This window comes from Salmo trutta, chromosome 22, assembly GCF_901001165.1.
Source record: "Salmo trutta chromosome 22, fSalTru1.1, whole genome shotgun sequence".
Classification (NCBI taxonomy): domain Eukaryota; kingdom Metazoa; phylum Chordata; class Actinopteri; order Salmoniformes; family Salmonidae; genus Salmo; species Salmo trutta.
In genome coordinates this window covers 21,053,323-21,073,443 of record NC_042978.1, presented here as the reverse complement: position 1 = coordinate 21,073,443, position 20,121 = coordinate 21,053,323, and the positions used below count along the sequence as shown (strand labels likewise).

At 43.3% G+C, this 20,121-nt stretch overlaps 1 protein-coding gene across 1 annotated transcript in view; it reads right to left on the bottom strand.

Annotated features, from left to right (window-relative positions):
- LOC115158359 (ephrin type-B receptor 1) overlaps positions 1-20,121 on the bottom strand; it is a 203,742-nt gene that overhangs the window by 50,999 nt on the left and 132,622 nt on the right. The window contains exons 5-6 of the mRNA XM_029707199.1: positions 14,926-15,261; positions 2,688-2,812 (exon numbers count right to left, since the gene is read on the bottom strand). Of these exons, the coding sequence (XP_029563059.1) occupies positions 2,688-2,812; positions 14,926-15,261 (461 nt within the window). The remainder of the gene's footprint in view (positions 1-2,687; positions 2,813-14,925; positions 15,262-20,121) is intronic.

Genomic DNA, 20,121 nt, shown 5'->3' with positions numbered 1-20,121 from the left:
GACTGAAGAATGAACTGCAGACTAAAAGAGACCCCAAGCTGCAGCGAAGGTCTAAATGGTCAACGAACCCCAAAACGCAACACAAAGTTTGAAGACAAAGAAATCTTTTTCTACCCAAGCTACAGATGAGTAGCTGTGTTTACGTGGGTGAATTCAAGCCGAACCACCTAGCCTCCACTCTTCATCGAATCGTGGTATCTACGCTATTTCATTCATACGCTGTGAGCTCTGAGCTACAGAGCTGTCTGTCCTCAGACGACACCACAGAGAAAAGGGAAGAAATCAGACCACCAAGCCAAGAAAGACACTGACATCGTGAGGACAATCAGAGAGTTGCGTCGGAGCAGTGCGCCCTTGAGAAGCCTAAACGAGCCACGCGGGACGCCCCTCTGAGATCTCTAACACGTAATTACATCATTATATTCTGACCCATAAGAGCGGCAGTTCGGGGCAAGGCTAGGTTTAAATAAGCATAGCTGACAAATGAACCCAAATGTATATTTCTCTCGTGTACTTTCTTTGTTTCTCTCTCTTTTAAATCCCCATTTTGGGTAACACGCGCCATAGTGTGTTGGCCCGTTATACTAAGTCCTAATCAATAGCCTAGACTGTGTTTTGTGTATGTGTATTTTTATCACCATTTTAGCTTGCTAGTAAATAAATAATCAACCAAGATTGGTGTGGTAAACTCATTGGTGAAGCCCGGGTTCGTGCAGATTCCCGGATTATGCGACGTTCAGACATGAGACTAGAGGTTGATTAATTTAGCGACTGTTGTAAAATCGATATTCTGATATTCTTTGAGTTAATTTGGGAAATAGAAACTCAATAAAACTAATTTTCCCATGGTGCCCCAGGTTAATGAGTTAATAATTGCTTGATTCATTGCTTGATTAATTTAAGCACGCAATTATAAACAGTTAATCATTCGATGAGCAACAGTCGCCACATTAACTAATACAACGTCACGACACTAGTTATAGCCTAATGTTAGCTAGCTAACATTGAACCTCGTTGGTTAGCTACCTGCAGATTCATGTAGGGCAGTAACATTATGAGTTGGGATTATGGTTCATTGTTTAGCTAGCTAGCTACATGTCGAAACAAAAGACTCCACTATGCAAGTAACTATTTCAATAGAATGTTTATGATGTCTCTGCAACAACTGTCGATAGAAGTAGCTGGTGTCTTTGGTTGTTTAGTACATAGCCTCACATGTGAATCCTTAAAGAGATGGGTGGGGCTAAAGCTTAAAAGGGTGTGAACGATGCTGAATGGGTGTAGACAAAGAAGAGCTCTCCAGTAGGTACCAAATTATTCAAGGACATTTTCTCAAAAGTGAGGTTACAAATGTATCAACTTTCAAAGCAGAATTACTTTCCCATTGTTACGTGCTGATTGTCCGCAGGCCTACAAAAGGGTTTCCCATCCCAGTTGCCCATCCCTGGCCTGGGGGATGGGGGCAGGCACACAAAGACATAGACTGATAGACATAGACTGATGAAAACAATTGTGGCCCCGTCCATTAAAAGTAAAAATGCTAAAATTGCTAGTTGTCTTTGACATACAGAACACTCAATATCTTTAACGCAACTTAGCCTGTTTAAATAGGCCAGCTAGCCTCCCTCTTCTTGTGCTCTCAGAACTGGACATATGAAGTGCTTATTAATAACAACCTTTCACTGATTGACCAGGAAAACAACTAAGTCATCAGAGGACTGAGAGGATTTTGACCAAACTCTCTGAAAGAGCACATTTGACAGCATTATGTTGGATAATATACAATATTACAGTAAATGCATGCTTTATGAGTGTACAGTGCTGTTAACACAGTCTTTTCAATAGAAGTGACATCGTATCCATGAACTCCATAGGTATGACCATACTATATCAGAGAGGAAAATACGAGAGCCAGAGAAGGATACTGACAGAAGACTCTAGATGTGCAGCAGGCAGAGAGAGACAATGAAAAGGAAATGGACACAACAATGAAAAAACACAGTGTAAAACAGAGTGAGAGAAAGAAGAAGTAGGGAGATATAGAGGAAGCTGAGAGAGACAGAGGGAGGTTAGGGCAATGGAGTAGATATAAGGTTAGCGAGACCACCGGGCAGCCCTCTCTAAGCATGGGGGAAGCTGCATATTTACTACCTAATGATATAGAGTTGAAAGGCTGTGTGCTGCCTCTACTCAGGGGGAAAAAGGCTGTGTGGAGGAGCCACAGGTCAGACAGGGTTGGCGAAAGACCCAGACTGAGAGGACACCTTTCACACAAAACAGGTCCAATCACGCCGGTCTCCTAGCAACCCAGTGCTCTGTGCTCATCCAAAGAAGACGCGGGTTAAACGCAATTAATGGATAATTATCAAGGTTGCAAAGGCATTCTCAGATGCACACTCGCCAAGGTAACGAGGGGAATGACTCAAAAATCAGAGGGTACAATAAAATTTGAGTAAACGTTTCAAGTATAATGACACATGAATATTGAGTCCCATGGGGAAAAGGATAAAGGCATAAAGGCTAATATTCCCAGCAAGCTTGGTAGACCAATACCTGCCCAGAAGATTCACCCAATAGAGACAACCTTCTGGGTGTCTTTCCATTGAACGTAAAAGAGATGCCTTTGGTGGACATAATGATCTGTTCGTGTATTATTACAGACATTAATTATTAAAATGTTGTCTTACCTTTTCGTAGTACCTCAGTTCATAGTCCAGGATGATTCCATTCGGCTGCTCAGGCTGTGGCCATGACAATGTGAAGCTCTTCATGGTGGAGCTGACCTGGTGCATGATGGGAACCATGGAAGGAGCTAAGGGAACAGACAGATGGGGCAAGGTCAACTGTATGGATGCTTCCTTACTCTTTAGTATTGCAACCATCCTACATGTTTGATCAATGTTATGAAATAAAGGCCTTCTGTGCTGAAACTGTATGAAAAAACATGCTTGACTGAAGAGTCCCATTTAATTGAATGGCTTTCAAATCTCTTAGGAAACACCACAGACGTATAATGTCGTCATACCATTCCTTTAAGCAGTACTGAGGTATCCTTGGTCATAGTATTTCTATTACAACAATTCTATGGCATCGAACTGAGCTCACTTTATAGCACATTTGATTTGCAGCCCTCTTTTCCCCTTACAGACAGCAATAAAGTTGAAATGCCCATAACATGTTTTATGAATTAAACCCATTCAGCCCATTCAATTTCATCCCTCTCTTTCTGCTACCACCACAATCCCCCAGGCCATCATCGCCAACAACCCATCATCTTAACCCAGGGAGGGTGGAGGGCACCACAGCAAGCCCTCGACCAGGGATGGAGAGAGGAGTGTGGGATATTACCCCCATAGCACCTAATGGTGTATCTGTTTGTATGATTGTCTTACATCCCGGAAATTCTATGTACCTGAGCATCCTTACTGTAGCAGCAGCAGGGAGAGATGTTGGTCATGTTAAGCGGTTGTCTGTGCACTGCTGCTCTGGCTAAAAGAGGGGAGGGGATAGTCATCAGTCAGTGAGAGGAGGCTCTCTGGCTCTCTTTCACGCACCGCTGCTCCAGCTTTGCGCCGCATTATCAATACGCTGAGCCTGGCTAGCGGTGAGGCAGCAGTCTACAGGCCCCCAGCACTTCCTATCATTCATACCGTTTCAAATGTGCTGCTTTCCTTGCCTCAAACGGCCTGCTTTTTAATCTTTTCAATGAATTTTTTATTTAATTTCATTTGCTGATTTGGTTTTTGGACTATGAGATATGGAGCTAGTGAGTGAGTGAGTGAGTGAGTGAGTGAGTGAGTGAGTGAGTGAGTGAGTGAGTGAGTACTACATTTGCTGGTCCCCACAAGGAAAAATGCTATTTTAGGCTTAGGGGTTAGGTTTAGGGTTACAATTAGGGTTTGAGGTTTAGGGTCAGGAGTAGGGTTAGGTTTAGGTTAAGAAAAATAGGATTTTGAATGGGAATCAATTGTTTGGTCCCCACAAGGATAGTAAAACAAACATGTGTGTGTGTGTGTGTGTGTGTGTGTGTGTGTGTGTGTGTGTGTGTGTGTGTGTGTGTGTGTGTGTGTGTGTGTGTGTGTGTGTGTGTGTGTGTGTGTGTGTGTGTGTGTGTGTCTGTGTGTGTGTGTGTTCCCCATCCTCTTTAACTGTGGCTGGCACGAGGCTGAGAGAATTAGGAGCCAAATCAGAGAAGAAGAAAAAACACTTTTAGCTCTCTAAGAAAGAAATCTGCCACGCTAGACTAGACTTCATGCTCAGCTCAGAATTATGTCTGTCTGAGTTACAGCCCCAAAACAGATATTTAAAAACTCTACAAAAAAGCTCTCTGACATTTCCTCTACTAAGTGTGGTGACGCATCCCTCACATAAAAAGACATGTGTCTGGGTTGTTGCTCTTTCAACTGCTGTTATCTGCCTCAACCTCCACTGGCAAGCTGTGAAATTCAATAGTTTGCTGCTATTGATGACAATGCATGTTTTTTTTCTGATTCTCATGCTGAAACTATCAATACGATGTTTCCCCGGATAAAGAAAAGGACTCCAAAATCTCCATAAACAATGACACTGAGTGAGGCCGATGCTAAGTTACTACACTGACATTGATGTCTTCATCATAATTTTTGAAATATTGGGCTTCCTCTAACCGATCAATTTTTATTGGCTGAAGTAAACTAGCAGAGCTCTCAAAAGGCTTGCCTCAGCATTTTGCTCTTTTTATGTCTCCAAGATGTGTGTGGATTTACAAGGAGAGAAACGTGTAGAGGAGGATTTGAACAAGCAAGATAAGGGTGGTAAAACTGTCAGAGTTCCAATCTCCCGAACACCAGCATTCCTCACAAGGTAAGAATGTCCCACAGGAGACCTATAGGACGAAGCAGGATCTCTATATTCCAACACTGTTTCCCACAAGAATAAGGCAGAGCTTGTTGGAGGAAAAGTACAGTGATTCTTCACATATATCAGATAAAACAATGTTACCTTTTTGTCAGATAGACTTCATCATTAGGAAAGTCTCATTACAGCCAACATTTAATGTAATGTTGATGATGACCCTGTTTCCTTTACCAATTTGGATTCAAGCTACATGAAATAAAAGTATTTCGGTTGTACTACAAAAAATATTTTCTCCTTCTTTCTCTGCCTTTTCTTTCTGTATGCATTGTTCTGTCTGTCCCTCTCTCTCGCTTGTTCTCGCTCTCTCTCTCGCTCTGTGTGAATGTTTTATAGCTCTAGATAATGCCTCTACTCAGGCAGAGGAAGAGTGGAACATCAGGGATCCCTCACACAGAGACAGACAGCCTGTTATCTTGCCTAGTGCAATATTTCCATCTGTTTCTTGTTTTCTTATTTACCAGATGTTGGTTCAGATGCAATTTCCAAATGTCCTTATAGGGCACAGGAGACAAACTGACCAAAACACAAGAGATTGGCTTTCTGTGTTAAGATATTACATATAGCTAACTGCCAGTGGCTACTGTAGCTACACTTGTACCTTAATGTTATTCTGTATTTTCTTGAGGTGTTTACTCATGTTAAAGTCCCATCCGAAAGACAGCCCACTACAAGCGCAATGTCCCCAATCACTGCCCTGGAGCATTGGGATATTTTTTTAGACCAGAAGAAAGAATTATTCCTACAGGCCCTCCAACATCACTTCCAGCAGCATCTGATCTCCCATTCAGAGACTGACCAGGACCAACCCTGCTAAGCTTCAGAGGCAAGCCAGCAGTGGGATGCAGGGTGGTATGCTGCTAACGGTGTCATGGGTGAATGAGCTGTGGTAAGAAAGGACAGACCCCTATGACTCTGCAAAATACTGGTGACATGGAGGATGGGACTGGCTGATGTAGTGATTCTGAATCGTCACAGATTCAAAACGCCAGGAAAATATATTCCATGAGAAATGTAAATGCAGTCTTACTACTGTAGCAAGCAGTGTCTATGAGTAAGTGTCTGAAGCTGTTCAATGATTAGTACAGTTTGTGAAAGAGCTATGACAAATTTCCGGCTTGGGAATTCAAGAGTCTGTCTGATGGATCCAAATACTCTCAAAGTGCCCACTGATGGAACAAAGAACCAAGTATCTCTCTACAAATTGACACGGTTCACTGGTCTTTATGAGAGGCTCAAGTTAACATGGATCCCTTTATGTGGACTAATGCAACTTCTGGCCAGACATATCCTACTACCCATGGAACAGTAGACATGTTTTACATTTCCCTGAGGGGAGTGTGTGTAAGAACCATTCCCCTGAGCACACACTGTCATGGGCTGGAGAGAAGCCTCCTCTGGGCGCCAGTGCCCCCCACACCCCCTCCATGCCAGCATGAGAAGAGTTTGGGGTTTGAGTGTGGAGCCCCAGAGTCTTGCCAGAGTAGAGGGTTTGGCACTGTTCTCTGTGAGCTTCTATCATCCGCTAGTGTCAGTTACTCTGCCACAGTTCTGGAAGAGTAAGCAGACCTCGGAGTGTACATGTTAATATGTTGCCCACATTAGCTGATTTATTTCATGCCATTCAATCTGCACCTCTGTTTTAATTCATTGAATTCATGGCTCCCACTGACCCACTCTCCTAAAGACTTTCTCAGACTACAGTTGAGAATGCATAAACCGTAAAAGGCAATGGTAAAAGAATGTGTAATATCATATTTTACATTTAACTGAAAGGTTCTAATAAGTAAGCTGGTCTTTGGTTGGTGGTAAATCGGGTATGCATGAGAATACACACCACTGTGTCAGAGAGGAGAGGAGTTACAGAGCGGTGCATCAATCAGGGTTCCTGTCAGCTCTGTCACTCCAGACTGAATCAGGTCTAATGGCCCCTTCACTGAACCACAACTAACTCTCTCCTCAACAGAGATTTCCTTTTCTCTGAACTGTCGGGGGGGCACTATTTGAACCAACCTCCCATCCCCTGTGACTCTGTCAAAAGGACAGTGGTGTACACTCACACCATTATCCTTTCAATATAGCCCAGGGGTCTTCCAACCTTTTCTTGCCCCCTCCCAGGCAAACCTGTGACCCAGGGACCCCGATCAAAAAATCCACATCTTGTCTTATCATGTATTTGATTTTTTTGCTGACCAACAGCAGTAGCGCTAGGGGTCCACAGACCCCCGGTTTAATAACCCTGATCTAGCCAACTCATTCAGCTAGAATCCTTAATTGAAACAGTAACAAAGCGTTCGCCCCGTGGTCCCTGCCGAATGTTTCTCTAAAAGCTAAGGAATGGGGCTGGAGAAAGGCTATACAGTGTTTGTTTACACTTAAGATGTTTACACTTTGTAGTAAAACAAGCTTATATTTTTGGTTCTGATGGGGTACGGCAGTTGAACTAAGCTCATGAGGCATTTATACGTTATATTCTTCAAGAATCAATGGGTTTATATCATAAATATTTACATCCAAAAATGGATGTAGCAACTAAGGTGTCACGCCCTGACCATGGAGAGCCTTTGGTTCTCTATGGTATAGTAGGTCAGGGTGTGACTCGGGGGGTGTTCTAGGTTTATTATTTCTATGTTGGTGCTCTTGGTATGGTTCCCAATTAGAGGAAGCTGAGGTTCGTTGTCTCTAATTGGGGCTCCCTGTATCCACCTGCTGTGTAGGATATTGTTTTGCGTTAGTGCATGTAGCACCTCTGATGTCACGGTTCGTTGATTGTTTGTTTCTTTTTGTTTGGAAGTTTCGCTTAAATAAATATGTGGAACTTTAATCCCACTGCGCCTTGGTCCGTCTCCACACGTTCGTGACATAAGGATTCTAGCTTTAAGGTAACCATCTCCTCCATTGCCTCTCAACTCCTTCTTTTATTCTAAACATGACAGATTTTTCCCTACAGAGACATGACATAAACTCCTTCTCAGGGACAGCTGAAATGGCCCAATTACCTGGCAACAACACAATGGCTCTGACCACTTTTCTGAAGTGAAATTAAAAGCTACTTACGCATTACCACTGCAGCCGTTTTTACAAAAGACAATGGCATTGGCTATTTGGTGTATCTATTTATTTCTTAATCTATATCCATCTGTCAAGTCGAGCACTTACCTTGTCAAGCAAGATGATGGGGTCTATTAACTAGCACTATTAACTACTAGGTAATAAAGTCCAATTACATTCTCATTTCCCCCGCTTTCCTCTAATGTGAAGCTATCAAACGATAGAACGTTACATTTTGGCCAGGCATTAAATCTGTCTACTTGAATCCTGTTTCTACAAGCCAATGTTCAGAAAGTATTCATTCCCCTTAACTTATTGTACATTGTGTTGTGTTACAGCCTGAATTCAAAATGGATACAAATATTTTCTTTCTCACCGATCTACATATAATACCCCATAATGTAAAAGTGAAAACATATTTGACATTTTTGCTCATTTATTGAAAATGAAATATCTAATTTACATAAGTATTCACACCCCTGAGTCAATAGAATCACATTTGGCAGCGATTACATCTGTATCTCTAAGAGCTTTTCACACCTGGATACTACAATGTTGGCACATTATTCTTTAAAAAATTCTGTTAGTTGGTTGTTGACCATTGTAGGACAGCCATTTTCAAGTTTTGCCATATATTTTCAAGAGGATTTAAGTCAAAACTGTAACTAGGCCACTTAGGAATATTCAATGTCATCTTGGTAAGCAACTTGTATATATTTGACCTTGCATTTTAGGTTTTTGTCCTGCTGAAAGGTGAATTTGTCTCCCAGTGTCTGGTGGAAAGCAAACTGAACCAGGGTTTCTTCTAGGATTCTGCCTGTACTTAGCTCTGTTCTATTTCGTTTTATCCTAAATAACTCTCTAGTACTTGCCGATGACAAGCAGCCACTACCATGCTTGAAAATATGAAGAGTGGTACTCAGTGATATGTTGTGTTGGATTTTCCCCAAACATAATGCTTTGCATTCAGGACATAGAGTTAATTTCTTTGCCACATTTTTTGCAGTTTTACTTTAGTGCCTTATTGCAAACAAGATGCATGTTTTGGAATATTTTTATTCTGTACAAGCTTCCTTCTTTTACAGGTTCCTGACCAATTATGCTATTTTGTGTTTTTTGGGCGCTTTATTTTTTAATTTTTTTGTACATAATGTTTCTGCCATTGTTTCTTATGACCGAAAAGAGCTTCAGGACATCAGAACAGCAATTACTCACCTCGAACTGGACGAGTATTTTTTCTTTAATGAGTTGGACGCGAAGGATATACAGTACTGCTCCTCCCGGACCAGGTCCAATACCCCGTCATTCGTATGAAGAGGAGACGTCGTTACAGAGGTCGAAGATCCAGATGCAGGGTGAGACTGCATCAGCAAGTGGATACGTCCGCCTTTACCCTCCGTTCTACTGGCAAACGTGCAATCACTGGAGAATAAACTGGATGAGCTCCGTTTGAGACTATCCTATCAACGGGACATTAAAAACTGTAATTTCCTATATTTCATTGAGTAGTGGCAGAAAAGGACATGGATAATATACAGTTAGCTGGGTTTTCCATGCATTGGCAAGAAAGAACAGCAGCATCCAGTAAGATCAGGGTGGTGGTGTATGTTTCTTTGTCAACAACAGCTGGTGCACAATCTCTAATATTAAAGAAGTCTTGAGGTTTTGTTCGCCTGAGATGGAGTACCTCAAGATAAGCTGTAGACCACACTATTTATCAAGAGCGTTTTCATCTATATTCTTCGTAGATGTCTATTTACCACCACAAATCGATCCTGGCACTAAGGCCGCACCCAACGAGCTGTATAAGGCCATAAGTAAACAAGAAAATGCTCATCCAGAGGCGGCGCTCCTAGTGGCCAGGGACTTTAATGCAGGAAAACTGAAATCTGTTTTACCTCATTTTTACCAGCATGTCACATGTGCAACTAGAGGGGAAAAAAGTATAGATCACCTTCACGGCACACACAGCGTCAGATACAAAGCCCTCGATTTGGCAAATCTGACCATAACTATATCGTCCTGATTTCTGCTTACAAGCAAAACCTCAAACAGGAAGTACCAGTGATGCACTCAATACAGAAGTGGTACGATGAGGTGGATCCTAAGCTACAGGACTGCTTCGCTAGCACACACTGGAACATGTTCCGGGACTCAGCCGATGGCATTGAGGAGAATAGCACATCAGTCACCGGCTTCATTAATAAGTGCCTCTACAATGTCGTACCCACAGTGATCGTACGTACATATCCCAACCAGAAGCCATGGATTACAGGCAACATCCTCACTGAGCTAAAGGCTAGAGCCGCCGCGTTCAAGGAGCGGGACACTAATCCGGGCGCTAATAAGAAATCCAGCTACACACTCTGACAAAGCATCAAACAGGCAAAGCGTCAATACAGGACAAAAATCGAATCCTACTACAACGGCTGTGATGCTTCTTGGATGTGGCAGGGCTTGCAAACTATCATGGATTACAAAGGGAAATCCAGCCGTGAGCTGCCCAGTAACACGAGCCTACCAGAAAAGCTAAATGCAGTCTATGCTCGCTTCGAGGCAAGCAAAACTGAACCATGCATGAGAGCACCAGCTGTTTCGGACGACTGTGTGATCACGCTCTCTGTAGCCGATGTGAGTAAGACCTTTCAACAGGTTATCATTCACAAGGCCACAGGGCCAGATGGATTACCAGGATGTGTACTCAGGGCATGCTCTAACCAGCTGGCAAGTGTCTTTACTGACATTTTCAACTTCTCCCTGACCCAGTTTGTAATACCTACAGTTGAAGTCGGAAGTTTACATACACCTTAGTCAAATACATTTAAGCTCAGTTTTTCACAATTCCTGACATTTAATCCTAGTAAAAATTCTCTGTCTTAGGTCAGTTAGGAGCACCACTTTATTTTAAGAATGTGAAATGTCAGAATAATAGTAGAGAGACTTACTTATTTCAGATTTTATTTATTTCATCACATTCCCAGTGGGTCAGAAGTTTACATACACTCAATTAGTATTTGGTAGCATTGCCTTTAAATTGATTAACTTGGGTCAAACGTTTCGGCTAGCCTTCCACAAGTTTCCCACAATAAGTTGGGTGAATTTTGGCCCATTCATCCTGACAGAGCTTGTGTAACTAAGTCAGGTTTGTAGGCCTCCTTGCTCGCACACGCTATTTCAGTTCTGCCCACAAATGTTCTAAAGGATTGAGGTCAGGGTTTTGTGATGGCCACTCAAATACCTTGACTTTGTTGTCCTTAAGCCATTTTTCCACAACTTTGGAAGAATGCTTGGGGTCATTGTCCATTTGGAAGACCCATTAGCGACCAAGCTTTAACTTCCTGACTGATGTCTGATCCACGTAATTTTCCTGCCTCATGATGCCATCTATTTTGTGAAGTGCATCAGTCCCTCTTGCAGCAAAGCACCCCCACAACATGATGCTGCCACCCCCGTGCTTCACAGTTAGGATGGTGTTCTTCAGCTTGCAAGCGTCCCCCTTTTTCCACCAAAGATAATGATGGTCATTATGGCCAAACAGTTCTATTTTTGTTTCATCAGACCAGAGGACATTTCTTCAAAAAGTACAATCTTTGTCCCCATGTGCAGTTGCAAACCATAGTCTGGCTTTTTTATGGAGGTTTTGGAGCAGTGGCTTCTTCCTTGTTGAGCGGCCTTTCAGGTTATGTCAAAATAGAACTCGTTTTACTGTGGATATAGATACTTTTGTACCTGTTTCCTCCAACATCTTTACAAGGTTCTTTGCTGTTGTTCTGGGATTGATTTGCACTTTTCGCACCAAAGTATGTTCATCTCTAGGAGACAGAATTAGTCTCTTTCCTGAGCGGTATGACGGCTGCGCGGTCCCATGGTGTTCATACCTGCGTACCATTGTTTGTACAGATGAACGTGGTACCTTCAGGTGTTTGGAAATTGCTCCCAAGAACGAACCAGACTTGTGGAAGTCTACAATTTTTTCCCTGAGGTCTTGTTTGATTTCTTTTGATTTTCCCATGATGTCAAGCAAAGAGGTACTGAATTTGAAGGTAGGCGTTGAAATACATCCCCAGGTACACCTCCAATTAACTCAAATTATGTCAATTAGCCTATCAGAAGCTTCTAAAGCCGTGACATCATTTCCTGTAATTTTCCAAGCTGTTTAAAGGCACAGTCAACTTAGTGTATCTGAAGTTCTGACACACTAGAATTGTGATACGGTGAATTATAAGTGAAATAATCTCCTAACCGACTTGCCAAAACTATAGTTTGTTAACAAGACATTTGTCGAGTGGTTGAAAAACAGGTTTTAAAGACTCCAACCTAAGTGTATGTAAACTTCTGACTTCAACTGTATATGTTTCAAGCAGACCACCATAGTCCCTGTGCTCAACGCCAAGGTAACCAGCCTAAATGACTATCGCCCTGCAGCACTCACTCTGTAGCCATTAAATGCTTTGAAAGGCTGGTCATGTCTCACATCAACACCATCATCCCAGAAACCCTGGACCCACTCCAAATCACATACCGCCCAAACAGATCCACAGGTGACGGAATCTCTATTGCCCTCCACACTGCCCTTTCCTACCTGGACAAAAGGAACACATATGTGAGAATGCTGTTCATTGACTACAGCTCAGCATTCAACACCATAGTGCCCTCCAAGCTCATCACTAAGCTGAGGGCCCTTGGACTGAACACCTCCCTCTGCAATTGGATCTTGGACTTCCATACAGGCTGCCCCCAGGTGATGAGGGTAGGCAACAACACATCCGCCATGCTGACCCTCCTGTACTCCCTGTTCACCCATGACTGCGTGGACACACATGACTCCAACTCCATCATTAAGTTTGCCGACGACACGACGGTGGTATGCCTGATCACAAACAATGAGACCACCTATAGAGAGACCTGACCTCAATGTGAGCAAGACAAAGGAGCTGATTGTGGACTACAGGAAAAGGCGGGCCAAGCACGCCCCCATTGACATCGACAGGGCTGTAGTGGAGCGGGTTGAGAGCTTGAAGTTCCTTGGTGTCCACATCACTAAGGACCTATCATGATCCAAACACACCAAGACAGTCATGAAGAGGGCATGACAATGCCTATTCCCCCTCAAGAGGCTGAAAAGATTTTTGGTACGAGACCTCAGATCCTCAAAAAGTTCTACAGCTGTACTATCAAGAGCATCCTGACTGGTTGCATCGCCGCTTGGTATGGCAACCGCTCAGCCTCCGACTGCTCTTCATCCGACCGCAAGGCGCTACAGAGGGATTCCTGCCATCCAGGACCTCTATGCCAGGTGGTGTCAGAGGAAGGCCCTAAACATTGTCAAAGACTAGAGCCACTCAAGTCATAGACTGTTCTCTCAGCTACCGCACAGCAAGCGGTACTGGAGCGCCAAGTCTGGGACAAAAAGGCTCCTTAACAGTTTCTACCCCAAAACCGTAAGACTGCTGAACACTTAATCAAATGGCTACCTGGACTATTTGCATTGACTAATACAATTTGATTTGAATTAACTTCACCTTAACAAAGGGGTTGAATACTTATTGACTCAAGACATTTCAGCTTTTCATTTTTAATTAATTTGTAAAAATGTCTAAAAACATAATTCCCCCATGACATTAAGGGGGATTGTGTTTAGGCCAGTGACAAGATATCTCAATTTAATCCATTTTAAATTCAGGCAGTAACACAACAAAATGTGTAAATGATCAAGGGGTATAAATACTTTCTGAAGGCACTGTAGACTCCAGGTGTTCTCTATAGCCTGTTGTTTGGTTCAACACATGGTTATAATTGAATGCAACTGAACACGGTGTTAGCTCAGTAACCATAGTTCCATTTAATTGAAAGCAATATAGCAGCGTAAGATACAATCTTGATGTTCCTCCAAGAACATTCACAGTGGAGCACTGAAGAGAGTCATGACTATAATCCTTTTCAAGAAGACTTTTTCAAGTCTTCCTAACAACGAGTCCTATGTCTGGAGAGAGAGGCGTCGTTGGCTGGCCTGGTGTTACCCATGGGTATACCGTATGACAGGACCACTGAGTACTAGAATGGCTTCCCAATGAAACAATCTCTCCTTCATGTATTACACCTCATTACACCAACCTACAGAAGTTTGATAGATTCTGATACGGCTGATTCACGCCATATTTAAAAGCGGAAGGACTTATTATCAATTATCAAGTCCATATGATTTTTCAATAACAAAAGAAAGCGATAGAAAGATACATTGTATGACTTACATTGAATTCTACCTCCTGAATGGTGTTGTCTGTATTGTGAGAGACATACAAGTAATAAACCAATCTGCGATGCTTGAATATTGAAAACGTCATGAAAAATCCAAAACAGCCGAAGTGAAGTCTTGACAAAAGATCAAAAGCCTTGCCTTTGGTTCTAGAATGTTCTAGAATGTCTCCGGTTTAAAAAACAAGAAATGCCAGTAGCGCTGATGTGTTGTTGTGCAATAGCATTCATCATTTAGATGATAAATATAAGCCTTAGGGCATTGATTTCCAGAACAAAAGTCTATAATGGTTGCCAGGGGAGGCTGTTCAATAGAAACTCACCTAACAGCAACAGGTGAAACAGCTTCACTTATTCACTTATTGACAACAACAAAAAAATAACAAGAATGTAACCTTGGGATTTAATTGCTGCTGATCAATAGCAATGTACAGGATTGTGTTGAGTCTGTTGACTCATTCTGTTGACGAGTGAGGAAGGCTTTCAGTCAAGAATACAAGACGGCTATCAATAGCATCCATCTTATTAAAGGACAGAGAAAATCGATTGTATACAGTATAGGGCTAAAGCTTGACTGTAGACCATTAGACTGTCTCAGACCTTTTTGTTGCAGTTACCTTGAAACGTGTACCACTGAAATGTACTTGTTGTGAATGCCTGTACATTAACATGTATTTTAAAGCATGGTGTGAGACACAAAGCATGGTGCTGTACAATGCCACTGACCAGCCTGGTTGGTAGTGATGTTGATGGACACGTGCTGGGCAGGGTAGGGGCTCTTGTTGGTGACGCCATTGATAGCGTGTATCTCAAAGGCGTAAGGGGTGTGGGCCCACAGGTTACTGATGAACACCCTGGTCTCAGTCAGGCCCTGCTGCCTGGGCACATACTCCACGTTGTCATCACAGTGGGAGCACAACGGCCGATCCGCACGGCACTTCCTGCACACGATGTTGTAAGTGACGTCATCGCGGGCGCCAGTCTCCCTAGGCGGGTGCCACTCCAGGATCACCGAGGTCTCGTTGACGATGGAGATGACATTCCTGGGACCAGAGGGGACACCTGTAAAAGGACAGGGAATGCAATGCAGACATGAAGATACTGAACAACATACTGAACATGTTGCACTGTTTCCACAACCTGCAAAAACTGTAATATGACACTCAACAAGACACTGCACTCTGATGTGAAAGAGATATTAGGATCAACCAAAGTGATCAACAAAAATTATAGTTCAGATGTAAACGTTTAGGGTGATTCCTCAAGAAAAAATAACAACAAAAAATACCATTAAGGGTCCTTTGGAGTCTTAAAGGAAGTCTGGGTAAGGCCAACATTTCACAAATATTCCAACTTCAATTAATTATTTCTCAATTATGCTTTAAGATACAAATGTCAAATACATGGCAACAATCCTTCCTCAAAATAACCCTTCTATGGATTAAATGTCTTGAAAATCTAGTTTTGTGAGGAATCACCATATAGCACTGATGCCACCTACTCATTTCAGTCCCACCTGCTCATTTCAGTCCCACCTGCTCATTTTGGTCAGAAGATGTACACACACACATACATAATGTAACTCCCACTGTTTTACTAGTCATCTGTAATGTTGGCAAATACATCATGTGCATTACATTTAGTCAGAGATATAGTATGTATCTATGTATGGCTCTGCATTTAGCTGAAATTAGTACCTACTGACGGTTATTACACGTCATGCAGCTGCCATTTAGCCCATGTGTTTTTGATGTGCACGTGTTGCAGCAATACCATTAACATGACAGAGCACATCATGGGAGCAGAAATTACACCACTCAATCACCCCCTTCAACCAACCTCATACACAATCTCCTCCTGCTCACACACAGTCACACATACTGGTCTCTATCTCTCCTCCACTGAAATAGTTTCCCTACATTTCACATGTACCTTTCATCTGGCACTGGGATCCCTGCCAGGGACTTCTGGTTTTGTTGTGCACCATTTCTATCTCTGTGTTTGAGTCAAAATCTATTATCGTCACAAAATATTATCTGAGTTTTTTGCCATTCATGTTTATATGCACATATTTCCCTATAGTGGCTGTATGCTTCTCAAAACTTGCAAGATTACCTGCACAATAATCGATTGTGTGTGTTAACAATTTCACAAAGGCCCAACAATCACTGTGGTGCTCCAATCTTCCGTAGTGATTTGACCATTCGACCAGTGAATCAAGAGGTGACAGATGATTGGGTTGGCTGACCAATTTAACATATGCCTTTCTGGTAGCAGTTCCCCACGGGGCGGCATGTAGCCTAGTGGTTAAAGCATTGGACTAGTAACTGAAAGGTTGCAAGATTGAATCCCCGAGCTGACAAGGTAAAAAATCTGTCGTTCTGCCCTGAACAAGGCAGTTAGCCCACTGTTCCTAAGCCGTCATTGTAAATTAACTGATTTGCCTAGTTAAATAAAGGTTAAATAAAAAAATCAATGTACTGTACACACAGGGGTCTGACCATGCTTTAGCAGCCAGAGTTTTCTGTTTCACTTTCTCTCCTCTACTTTCCTCTCCCTAAGTCACAGCTGTGATCTGATTGGTCAATATTCCCTCTTTTATATTAGTCTCTCTTTCTGATCCACCTCCTCACACTCTCTCTCTCGCTGTGAGGGGCAAAACCAGCAGTGGGAGTCTGAGGACTCCTCCAGTAGCCTAATTGTCAGCTGCTGGGGAGAAGAGTGGCCGGGCTCTACACAGCAACTCTACAGTAGCCAGCAGTAGACTAGCCGAGGGAGGGAAGACGAGCAAGATTCAGGAGATCTTGTACACAACAACATCACAGTGAACCAGAGCCATATGTAGAGATCTCTTGTGAACACTGCAATGTATGAGCATACATTGCTTACTGTTTGTTCATACATGTAATTATGTAGATGTGGAAGTATCTTGATATGACTGTAAGTAGGTGTTGATTGCCATGTGTGGCCATCTCTAATTTGAGACTCTTAGCTGGGATGACTCGATTCACACAACATAGGGTCACTGGTCCTTTGTCAAAAGCCTGTCTGTGCTTAATAGGGCCCAATGTCTTTGACCTGCTTCTCAGCTTCGAACAAAAAACTATGGAGAGGTTGAGAAGACTGATGTGATCACCACTTAACAGCTAATTTTACCTGCCATTATGGCAACTCTCGCCTTCCCTCTTTCATTTGTGAGAGGATCTAATTTGTCCACAGTGTTAGTTACTGTTCTCTGCCTCTCTCCCCCATTGTCCATCAGCTGCAGGGGTCAAGGTTGATTTGGCTCAGTGGGACAGGGCCGCCATACACCAAGCTGAGTTATCGACACCCAGACCCACAGACCGGTCTGTAGATCCATGCTAATTACATTTACATTTTAGTAATTTAGCAGACACTCTAATGAACTTGAGAGTAATTTAAACTTCACCTTGTCCCCCTGCCCTCAGGGACGCGACAGGGGGGTAATCGTTTTGCCACTGGCTAGCCTTTGATGGAAAACCAGCCTTCTGTACAAAACTAGCAGGAGGCCTCAGAGTGAAAGAGCCAAAGGGTTAGCTAACATTCTGTAGCTAACATGCAATTAAAAGTGTATAATGAACTCAATACATATTTACATACTGTAACTTAGTTACAATAACAGTTCACATATGGAGAAACCATAATTCAGTCCATACAAGAAGTCTCTGTAGATTCATCAAAAGCCTAAAAAGTTTGTTTTCATTTCTGTGAGCAAAGAGTGAGGGAAAAAATAAGTACAAAAAAATAATCTTGTGCATTGACTGTCCAAACTATTCTGCAGTAAGTAGAAAGGCCCATCACATGAAAGACAACCCCAGCAACACCAAGAGCTAAAGGCTAAACCCAACAGCACACCAAGACTCCATCTGGAAGTCTGTCGGCACACGACACCACACGCTAACAATCACACCTCTGTTTACACAGCTAGGCCTCACATCCACATCCAGGATCACTTCTTCCTCGGCCAGACCAGTTCTTTTTCTCTCCTTCTCCGCTTTTGCCACTCTGGAATGTGCCCAGAGGGAAATAACAGGCCGGACTGTGATCTGTATCAGGCATTCCTGACACCCTGTGGAGAGGCCCATGACAAAACTGCCCTTTAGTGTTCATAAAAGGGAATTACATGATTCAATGAAAAGTTATTTCACAGGGACATTTGTTTAAGTTTTATTATAGTATTTACAGGTAACTGCCAATATAAAAGGAAACAACAAGATAAAGTGTCTTAATAGGGCAATGGGCCGCCACGAACCAGAACAGCCTCAATGCACCTTGGCATAGATTCTACAAGTGTCTGGAACTCAATTGGAGGGATGCGACAGCATTCTACCACAAGAAATTCCATAATTTGGTGTTTTGTTGATGGTGGTGGAAAATGCCATCTCAGGCATCACTCCAGAATCTCCCATAAGTTTCCAATTGGGTTGAGATCTGGTGGCATAAGGTTTACATAGTTTTCATGCTCATCAAACTATTCAGTGACCACTCGTGCCCTGCGGATTGGGGCCTTGTCATCCTATGGGGGCATAGCAAAGGTAGCCAAAATAATGGCCATTTTTATACATGACCCTGAGCATGATGGGATGTTAATTGTTTACTTAACTCCGGAAAGACACCTGTGTGGAAGCAACTGCTTTCAATATACTTTGTATCCCTCATTTACTCAAGTGTTTCTATTATTCTGGCAGTTACTTACAGCTAGTAATTCCGGTAGTATACCATTAGTGTTGGCCCTTGAATTTAAACAGGAGTCTGTGACTTGACGTCCTAACAAAGAACAGCCAAAGGAGGTTTTAATGGGTATGTCTCAGAGACAAATTGTTTTTTGCATGTCAATCTATTCTAGACTACAGTACTCAGTGCTTCTGCCATGTGCTATATCAAAACCCAAGGGGCACAGCAGTCTGAAACTGTCTGCTCTAAAGATGCCAAGGCGGCTTTAACATTCAACCATGCCTTTCAAGGAAAAACCCATGAGAGGCCATTTCAATTCCAATCCGAGCAACAGCTTATTTTTATGTTTCATGACGACCTTTTGTAGCTGTCTATGTCTGCGTGTGAAAGCAAAGGGAAGAGGGTGTGTGTCGGCACGCAACCTGCATATTTCATGAGACTGAGTGGTGATTCTGGGTTAGAGATGACCATGTGAAAGGACCGACACTGCAGATGAGAAGCAGGTACGAGGAGTCAACATTTTAATATAGCACAGACATTAAACAGGACAGGAACAATGTCAGCACCGGGTAACATAACGACATACGAACATTAATACAGCAGCGGGGAACAGAGCTGGGGAACTGACAAATATAGGGGAGGTAATAAAACAGGTGATTGAGTCCAGGTGAATCCAATAATTTGCTGATACGCGTGACGAGGGAAGCAGGTGTGCGATATGATGGTGGCAGGAGTGTGCAGTGCTGGGCAGCCTGGCTCCCAAAGAGTGCCAGGGAGAGAGAGCGGGAGCAGGCGTTACGGTACTCCCCCTCTAGGGTCGCCACCCGGCATCCCACCTGGACGAGCCTGACGGGCCGGCCGAAGCATGGGTGCTGGACCAGCCGGCTGGGGTGTAGGAGCCTGACGAACAGGCTGAGGCGTGGTAACCTGACGATCCGGTTGAGGCGTGACAGTCTGACGATCCCGCTGGGACGTGGGAGCCTGGTGAGCCAGCTGAGGCGTGGAAGCCTGGCGAACCGGGTGAGGCCTGACGTGGGATGGGCGCCTGCCGAGCCAACCAGGGAAACGAAACCTCAAGCTGACTAGGGCATGGAAGCCCGACGATCCAGCTAAGGTATCCCCGGTTCCATCGGCGGCAGCCCCCGGACCCGACGTCAACCACCAACTGAAAAGCCAGCACTCCCCGATGCTTCATTTGATGGCTGCTGTATTCTGTAAGAACCAACG